The following is a 10,000-nucleotide window of genomic DNA, read 5'->3' as shown; positions in this document are numbered from 1 at the left end:
AGAGAGAGAGAGAGAGAGAGAGAGAGAGAGAGAGAGAGGTTAGTTAAACTAATTAAGGCAAGACCGGCTGTGAGGTCTGCTGTTAAAGGGTTAATTAGATTAGACTCAACATGCTCCCAAAGGCCTGGTAATCATCAATCAAACTTAATCCTCCTGCCTGCCCCACCCTAATACACACAAACACAAAACAACAATTTATGACAAATCAAAATGCCTGTAAATGGACAGGAAATACGGAGGAAATACAGAGAAAATACAGGGACACAAAAGATTAACACAGAAGTGTCTGTTTTTTTCCCCACAGTCGGAGACCTGGAGCACTTTCAGCTTCTTTCCGAGTCAAGTCAAAGTCATGATTATTCCTCACACCGACTCCTCACACCTCTGCTTTGAAGATTAACATCCGAGATGGGCGAGAGATCACGCCCTAGCACCGGGCAAAACACTCGTACCACTTCTCACAGCAGCACATCCAGTCACGTGTGTCGAAAGTTATTTCTCCTTTACACATCAATCTAGAGAACTTTAGAATCCTATAGACCGGAGGAGTGATGCAGAGAAAGTACACACACATGAATCAGAGGGAAAAGGAGGAAGAAGTTCAGGTACATTGATCAGAAAAACCACGGGCCACAAGGATTTTTATTGTGGTTTTTATCAACACAAACATCCCATTTCTGCTTTTTCTGGAAAATTTGCAGAGTTTTGAGTTCTCCCTCGTGAGTCTGTCTTAGTGGTTATGTAGCATGTCGTTATGAGCGTCGACAAACAAACTCCTGGCTCACACAGGAGAGAAAGAAGAAGGACGTACTCGATCGAGTAATTCTCCAATCTCCAGAACTATAATGTGAGCTGGAGGGTTTCGAGGGTCAAGTAACACTTTTTTCATCGGGTCGGCTGTCAGGCTGATCCTGCGCAGAGCTTCCTGGACTCACTGCACCCAGTACGCACATGTGAGTGAGAGAGTGTGTGTGTGTGTGTGTGTGTGTGTGTGTGTTCACTGTAAAAAGCCCTTCAGCCCCTGAGAAGGAAATGCAGGAGGACATGAACCTCCCATCTCTTTATAAGAGTGATATGCTGGTAGCTTAGTGACACCATGACCTCTGAACAGTGTGATCTTAAAACAATAAGTGAAAATTAGTCAAAAGATAGAAGAGGCCATAAAGAATATTCAAATAATCCAGTGTGATGACTGTCTAGCACACACACACATACACACACACACACACACACACACACACACACACACACACACACACACACACGTATAATAAGCATATAATAAACGTATTTGGATGCTGACTCTGTGTCTCAGTTAGCTTTAAATAGAGGATGTGTTTAATGATTTAGGAAGGTGTGTGTGTGTGTGTGTGTGTGTGTGTGTGTGTGTGTGTGTGTGTGTGTGTGTGTGTCACATTCCAGATACAGAATACAGAAAGCTTTAATACAGAGAGAGAGAGAGAGAGAGAGAGAGAGAGAGAGAGAGAGAGAGAAGAGAGAGAGAGAGAGAGAGAGAGAGAGAGAGAGAGAGAGAGACATACTTGACTTTTAGGTTTCTTTATTGCTAAAAGTAAAAAATAATGCTTAAGCATTAAAGTACAGAAAAATAATTTATGGGGGGCGGGGCAAAAGGGAGACACAGAAAAAGAGAGAAACACAGAAAGAGACAGCGTTTGGTGATGCTGTTAGAAACAGTCACAACACAGACACAAACAGTAACTTTCTCAAAGAGAGAGAGAGAGAGTGAGTGAGTGAGTGAGTGTGTGTTAACAACAACTCCGTCTCACATCTGTGCCGCACTCAAATCAACAAAAACAACAACATGGTCAAAGCAATCTCACTTTAGGACCACAAATACACACACACACATCTTCTGATCAAAACCAATCGCCACCTTTCCACCTCCACAAGTCGTCTAAAAACAAATGATTAAAGAGAGAGATGGGAAAAGTGAGAGACAGCAAAACAGAGAGTGATTAATAGTAAACGTATTTTTAAAGGAAAGTTGCGAATTTGTGAGGTTTTTTTATATTATAAACGTGAGTGTGTATGAGATGCAAAAATGTATTAGTAGTGTGTTGATCATCCCTGTTTCACCCGGAGTGTTTTGGAGAGTCTTTTAATTTGTGTAATTCGTGCTGTAATGTTATGATTTTGATCTGACTCATAAGTATTGGCACACACCTCAGTGTCAGACAGGAAAATAGATGATGCTGATGATGGACACGTCCCTAACGCATCAAACTGAGTCATTTCCCATCGCCATCTATTTGCACAACACACACTTGTCATTAGCATGTAATGTTAGTTTTTACATAACACTACGTAACAGCACATAAACACAACCTTTAGCTTAATAACATCCTTACAAGGTTGAGTGAGTGTGTGTGAGAGTGTGTGTTTGTGTGTTGTGACCTTGTAAAAATGTAATCTGTAACATGCGGTGTTACACTCCTGGAAAAACCTGTTCGGCAGCAGGTTCAGACCTGTCTTACTACACCAAGTAAGTGGAAAGTTTCACATTCCGCAAATGTTCCCTCTACATAATCTGATCTCCATCCAATATTCTGCTAGCACATACAAAAAAAAAAAAGAAAAAAAAAGAATAAATACAAATTCTGTGTATATTAAATATGCAGATATTAAAATAAAAGAACTCGGCAGTAGAAAGATTAGAGAAGAGCACGGTGCGTTCCAATTCGGAATTCCGATCAGACAGTTCAAAATTGTTTTAATACTTTATTGTTTCCGTAGCAACAGAGACTTGTACGGTGGCTCTCCACTAATGCTACATGAAGAAAAATGTATGGAAATATCAGCGGTTAAGTCTGTATGTAAATACATGATATTGTGGTTTCTCCCTCTCTTATTTTTTTTAATGATTGTTGGTTTGTTTATTCTGCTCGCTGAAGTGTCTGTGTTTATGGACAGTGTGTGCGTTTTTGTAATTCTGTTTACTGTAAAAGAGCTGCACAGAAGTTTATTTTTCTACCTGTAATGTGAAATCTGCATGTCAGCATGGCTGCATGACCACGGTTATGTTCATGTGGCAAAACCGGGATGGTAGAACTGGTTTTAGATTGACATTGGGATAACGTTCTGTTGTGTTGCTGTGTCATGTCAAATATCAACCTAGACATCACAGCACTTATAGCAGGATAAAACCTGTTTGTGCAGAAGATATCACAGTGTAAAGTGTGTGCGCAATCATGTAAGAGTGTGTAATTTAAGATGTCTGACATGTGTATGTTTAAGATGTGTGAGGTTAATTAAGTGATAAACCTCAGTGTCTGACAGAAATGAAGAAAGAAGCAGAGCGAGAGAGAGAGAGAGGACTCATACACACACACACACACACACACACACACACACACACACACACACTTCAGATGAATATACGACTGATGAGAAATCAATTTCTGGAAAAGACTGATCAGTGGTAATAATTCCCAGCAATACTCATCACTTCAGATGCTGACGTAAGCAGGGTTCAGACTGGATAAAAGTGTGTGTGGCCTTTAGAGGAAACATCAGCTGCTCTACTAATGTCTCCAGGAAATATGTTTCTCGCCCCATTTCTTCACGCAGTTGCAAAACCCCCACCCAAGGAAATTATGAGTAAGCTGTTACCATAGAAACGATACCATTAATAAGTCTGTGATGTGCAACTGCACTACTGACAGAGCTGCTATTAAAGAAACTCCTGACCAATCAGAATCCAGAGCTCAACACTGCTATAATATAGTATTATTTAAAATGCTATTAACTAATAACTAACTATTGTAAGTTCCGTACCTACACACTGTCAAACAGGCGCAGAAACAACCTGACTGGTCACTACTAATGAACAGCAATGGATTTCATGTAGCAATCAGAGAGCAGTTCTGGACGTCCAGGCAGATCACTATTAGTTGTGTGATCAAAAAGCAGACAGTGGAGAGAAAAGTGGAGTCAGTGAGAAATGTCAAGGCTTGTATGTGAAGTGAACTGACTCCAAGGCTGCAGTCAGGGCATTTTCCTCGAGAAAAGGGGAGAAAAAAAATAGAAAGAAGTTAGAAAAAATGCAGGAAGAAAGAAAATAAACACAGACGGCGGTGGATTTCGCTCCGGCCTTGTCGGATTAAACCCTGATCAAAGTACGCAAATCTGAGGAGATCTCCGCTAATGAGCTGCTTAATCAACCTTTTAGTGAGAGAGAGAGAGAGAGAGAGAGAGGGGAAGGAGGAAAGAGAGAGGCAGAGAGAGAGAGACCGAGATTGGATCAATCATTTATAGTGATTCAGCATGAACAACCGAGTTTCAAACCCATGATCAACTTTTCGAGAAGAATTTCATGGTCGACAGGTCAATGCGCACAAACACACAGCGTCTAAAAGAAAGCGAAAGAAAATCGTCCAAAAGCAGTATCTTGTACGCTCTCTCTCCCTGCACACACACACACACACACACACACACACACACACACACACACACACACACACACACACACACACACACACACACACACACACACACACACATTCTCGTCCCATCCTCAGGCTCGCTCTGATTTCAGGCTTTAAGGAGAAAACGTTCAGGGGAATATGAGATTGTGTGCCAGGTTTCCACTGTTTCAGCCCTTTCGAGGCTCCTCACAGGCAACAAGTGACCAATTTACTACATGACTGTAGCAAGAGGAACATAATCTACAGCACCGCTCCATAATACACACCTCTGTGATAAAACTGGCAAACTTTTAGTCAAGTAGATAGTGTAAATGTTTTTATATGCATGCCAAACGGCTATAAATATTTCTGACAGGTTTATAAACTCAAGCTGAAAAAGAACAAAATTGCAAATAAAAAGTGGAAAAAGCACCTTGTAAGAATAGTGTGTGCTAAATCTTCCAGTAATGCATCTTAGCCACTGCAGCAACTTGGCTACTGTAGACACAAATTCTTCTTCCTTTCATAGGGTGCCGTTACTTTTGTCTTAACTGAACTTCATGTAGTATGTCGCTGATTGTGTTCACTTTTAATCCGTTACAATGGAACAACTGCTGCCCGTGTAAATAAAATCGTAGCAGCTTATTGTCGATAAGAATTGAATCTGACTGCTCGTGTTCACACAAATTCTGACAACATATTAATTTGTTTAGCATTGGACACGTGTCAAACCAGAACAAACCATTTTGTTAACACAAACAAACAAGAAACAACAGTCAGTTGTCGCACAATCTCCCAGTGGTAACAAGCAATTTGAAAATAAATGACTACACATGGCACGCAATTAGCGGTACGCGTAGCTTTAGCACACGTAATGAGCTAGCCGAACTGGCCCAGTGTGGCACTATGTCCTCCTCAGACGCTGAGTCAAACGCTGCAGCTGATGAGCGCTTATGAGCTCTGTTATTACACAACACCTTCATTACGTGCCCCCAAGACCAGGATGGAGAATCTGGCCCGCAGTGTTAAAGCACGCCGCTAACTCGCGTGAAACCTGAGTCGGACGTGTTTGGGGAATAAACAGTGATCTGTGAGGGGTGGGGGTGGGACGCTTCTGCTTACTGAACGTGTAAAGTGTTTTAACAACAAAAGAAGAAAATGAAGTTTCCAGTCGTCTGTTTTAGGAGCAAGAAAAGTGAAATGTGATTGGTTAGGTGATGAAATTTCGGTAAGATTGGAGCAACAGTGGCTGTTTCGATTTAAACTAGTTTTTGACATCAGAATTAGGGGTGGGGTTTAGCCCTAAACTCGAAACATGTTACTGAAGGTTTAAAACTAATTAATAAACTATGAAGTAAAATGTGTGTCCGGGAAACACAGCGAAACAGCATGACCTCGTCGCATTTCACCGTCCTCCTGACCCGGGATGACGGCCAAATGCCTGCTGAAACACACTCGCTGCAGAACCTCACACACATACGATCCTGTGGTTTTGTACACACGGTGTGACAAGGAACAAAGTGCATAAAGAGCGTGACGTCCTGCAGGAACCAGAACATGCTGTCGACATCCAGCTCGGAGAGAATCACCGCTGTGTCGCAACGTGGGGGGAAAAACACGATGAGAGGAGGAACCCGAGCAGATTTTCCACATCATGAACATCACTCTGTTGCTTACGATCGTGTCACTACGTGTTACTGCACACACAAGCCTCAGCGGTGTAGAGAGAAAAGTGTTCCTCTCAATCCTGAGCAACAAAAATCACAACAGTAACACACGAGACGCAACAGATGGAGTCGGAGTCTGGACGTTTGGAAAGCTCCATGAGACAGGTGTTGAGGTGTCCTGTACTGACGCGGAAAGCGTCTCTGTGAAACGTGTCAACTGTTAAAATACTGTTGTGTGTGATGTGCTTAATGAACTCTGCTGTAGTTTTACTGGTTTAGTGATATTGTTGGTGCTAGTGCACCTGTCTTTTAATAAAAAAATTTTTTAAAAAGACGTCAAGGACGCTACAAAAAGGGCTTCTTTTCAAACTCGCACAAGCTGCACTGCAGCGACATAAAGTCAAGGCATCCTGAACTCCACCTGTATCAGCCTCTGTAGTTCGAGATGAACGAGCGGCATCTTGAGACATGTAGCTTTCATTTTTCACATGTTCTTGAAAACCAAGTGTACAAGAAGTTTGATGATTATGAATTTTCGGACACCACCTGGGACCACTTGTTCAGCTTCATAAGTGACCACACAGACACACAGAGAGACGGAGAGACTTGTAGAGAGACACAAAGACTTGTAGAGAGACACAGAGACTTGTAAAAAGACAAGTAAAGAGACTTAGAAAGATGAAGGGACAGAAAGACACCGTAGAGAGGCACAATAGAGACACAGTATAGAAAAAGAGTGAGACAGAGAGACACAAATAGAAATAGAGATCACAGAGAGACAGTGTGTGAGAGAGAGAGAGAGAGAGAGAGAGAGAGAGAGAGAGAGAGAGAGAGAGAGATAGAGAGAGAGAGAGAGTGTTGTTGACTCACCGAGCAACAGCAGTTTGACCTCCTTGGCCGCTTTCTCGCCATCCTCCCGCAGGGTTCGGTCTATGTCCCGGGAGTGTTCCCGGGCCGCCTTGTCCTCATGACTCACCGTGCAGCCCATCAGAGACACTTTACACCGCCTTCACCAACACACACACACACACACACACACACACACCTCCGGTCCGGTCCGGTCCTGCTGCAGTGGGCCTGCGCTCCGACAAACACACACTCTCACACACACACTCACACACGCGCGCTCACTTCCCTCTACAAAGTTCACGGACAGGACGGGAGCTCGCGCGGAGACTGATTTCACACACAGCGCGCTTTTCTAACTGTCGTGTTTGTTAAAGGATCCCAAACTAAACACCAGAACCGCGATGAGAGGTCGCACATGACGCGGGGGACAAACACAACGGCATTACCGAGAGACAGAGAGAAATTAAAGAGGGAGAAAAAAACGGAGGAAAGACGGAGTTCTGACGGATTTGTTCCTTAGAAGTTTCTCCAGTGAAAAGCTGAGTTGTGTATCTCCGTGTGTTTCCTGCTACCGCTCGAGAGAAAAAGCCCGTTACAAATCGCCGTTAGCTCCGTCAGTTAGCCTCCGTCGCGCGCCGCTCTGATTTGTTTCAAAGCGATCGATAAAACCGCCGCCACACCCGAGCGCGAGCCCCACTGCCTCCTCACTGCCACGGCCACTGTCACGCCCACAAACCCCGCCCACTCACCACACCCCCTGCCTTTAAATCACACGCGCGCACTCAAACTCCGCCTTACCCGTGCCGCATGGCATCACGGGAAGTGTAGTGTTCTTTACGGCCGCCATTTTTAACAGTCCCTGCTGCAATTCCACGCGATCGAGTTTTTGGTATTTGAAATTAAATGTACTTTGAATAATAAAACATTAATTCGCTTTTAAGTGTTTTTATACTATATGTTATTAACATTCTAAATAATTCCATTCATATATTCATATTATGAATAATAATAATAAGAATAAGAATAATAATAAGAATAAGAATAAGAGGAATAAGACGAGGAAGAAGAAGAAGAAGAAGAAGAAAAGCATATTATTGAAATTGTTTTATTAGGGTTGTTTTTTCTGTAATACTATAGATTCAATTTGATTACAATTACCCATAATTTAAAATATTTTTTTATGGAATAGAAGTTATCGTGAATAACATTAAATGTATTATAATAATAATAATAATAATTATTGTAATAATTAAAAACATAAATTTTTTTCAAAACTCCGGATTGGATAGAAATAAAACGATTTAATCCTGATTTATTAGTTTATTAGATTGTTCATTACACTGACCAAAAGCAAGGATTTGTAAAAAAGCCCGTGTCTCTGCCGCCCCCTTGTGGCCACACAGTACAAACAACCCAATCAATCAGTGACGTCATTCGAGATCTCTGATGAAATTAAGTGAATAAAAAAACCGATGTAAACTACACTTACATTTCTGCCATTTGGCCTACAATCAAAAATAAAAAACCTGACCAGTTTAGTATGAATGGTCTTGCTCAAGTTGCTAGCATTGGTAGTTTGGTGGTACTGGGATTTGAACACGTGACTCGTTCACATGCAGATCTGTGTTTTCGTGTCATTTAGTGATTGATTCATTTTATTTGCCATGACAATTAAAAAATAGTACGAATAAAATAAGAGTGCTAGAGGAGAACATCACTTTCATCCATGTTTATTCATTTTACGTTGTTTACAGTACAATAACCGCCAGCCATGTGCTCAATATATGTGGAATAAAGAAAAATAAAAGATATTTAACTGCCATACTTTATTCATTCTTTTTAAAAAAAATGCACTTTTAAAAATTATAGTTTGTTTTAATGATCAGACTAAACCTCTGCCTATTTACAGTGTACAAACTAGATGCGTACAAGGGATATAAAGGCTTTATACCTATTCTCATCATTTATAAATGCCATCATGTCTCACACACACACACACACACACACACACATACACACACACACACACACACACACACACACACACACACACACACACACACACACACACACACACACACACACACAGTTCATTAATTAAAGAATACAGAGATTAAGTAGACACACTTCCCACACATAAATACACAGATAGAATACTGTACTAGAAAAAAACAATGTTGTCACTCCATTTTTTTTAAACAGACGAATTAAACCTTTTTATAAAGTCAAACACACCACCTAATAACTCTCTCAAACACTGAGCCTGTACTGAGGGTTATATGAGATACTGTCGCACATCACAATCATGATATGAAAATATACAGGCACGTAAATATTACAGTCATTAAAAAATATTATTTATAAACAGGATGATTTTGCCTCCAGACCTGCAGTGTTCCAATCGATCGAGGACCCAAGATCTGATCTAGAATCAGTATTCTTCAGTACTTTATTTCATATTTAATCCCCCTGTGCTTTATAAATACAACTCATCACGCTGGGATTAGAAACTGTGCTATAGAAACTACACACATAACACACACACACACACACACACACACACACACACACACACACACACACAGGGTGCGTACAATTCTGGGATTCTTATTAATAATATTATCACACGGAAAAATAAAGTAGAAAAGTAGCTCGGATATGGACACATTCATCAGACCAGGAACTATTTCTGTCGGATTGCAGGACAATCTCAGTTTTTGATTTGGTTTCTTATTAATTTCAAGCATTTATTATTGATAGACTAAATTTATAGCATTAAATTAGAAAAACTGTTTAATCATCTTAATAATTTTGCATTTATAAATTGTCAAGGAGATTATTACATCATTTTTTTCCATATGCGAAAAATATATGAATATGCATATTTTCACGTCCCCCACACACACACACACACACACACACACACACACACACACACACACACACCAGCAGCTTGGATATAGAAACCACTGACACGAGACACAAAAAGGCGTTTAAAACTTCCATCTAATCTACTCCGATCTACTGATCTGTCTAACGCGACTACAACTAGTGAAAAAG

The 10,000-nt window shown here is 41.0% G+C and overlaps 2 protein-coding genes across 8 annotated transcripts in view; both read right to left on the bottom strand.

The window, feature by feature from the left end:
- gnai2a (guanine nucleotide binding protein (G protein), alpha inhibiting activity polypeptide 2a) overlaps positions 1 to 7,699 on the bottom strand; it is a 38,897-nt gene extending 31,198 nt beyond the window's left edge. For all 3 annotated transcript variants that reach the window (XM_083533827.1, XM_083533828.1, XM_083533826.1), the window contains exon 1: positions 6,962 to 7,699. In XM_083533827.1, the coding sequence (XP_083389953.1) occupies positions 6,962 to 7,079 (118 nt within the window). In that variant the 5' untranslated portion in view covers positions 7,080 to 7,699. The remainder of the gene's footprint in view (positions 1 to 6,961) is intronic.
- A 943-nt stretch (positions 7,700 to 8,642) lies between these two features.
- slc38a3a (solute carrier family 38 member 3a) overlaps positions 8,643 to 10,000 on the bottom strand; it is a 37,161-nt gene continuing 35,803 nt past the window's right edge. For all 5 annotated transcript variants that reach the window (XR_014532202.1, XM_083533808.1, XM_083533810.1 and 2 more), the window contains one exon: positions 8,643 to 10,000. This exon is cut by the window's right edge. The gene's annotated coding sequence lies outside the window, so the exon portion shown is untranslated.

This window comes from Silurus aristotelis (assembly GCF_946808225.1).
Source record: "Silurus aristotelis genome assembly, chromosome: 28".
Lineage (NCBI taxonomy): Eukaryota > Metazoa > Chordata > Actinopteri > Siluriformes > Siluridae > Silurus > Silurus aristotelis.
This window is presented reverse-complemented; position numbering and strand designations above follow the sequence as displayed.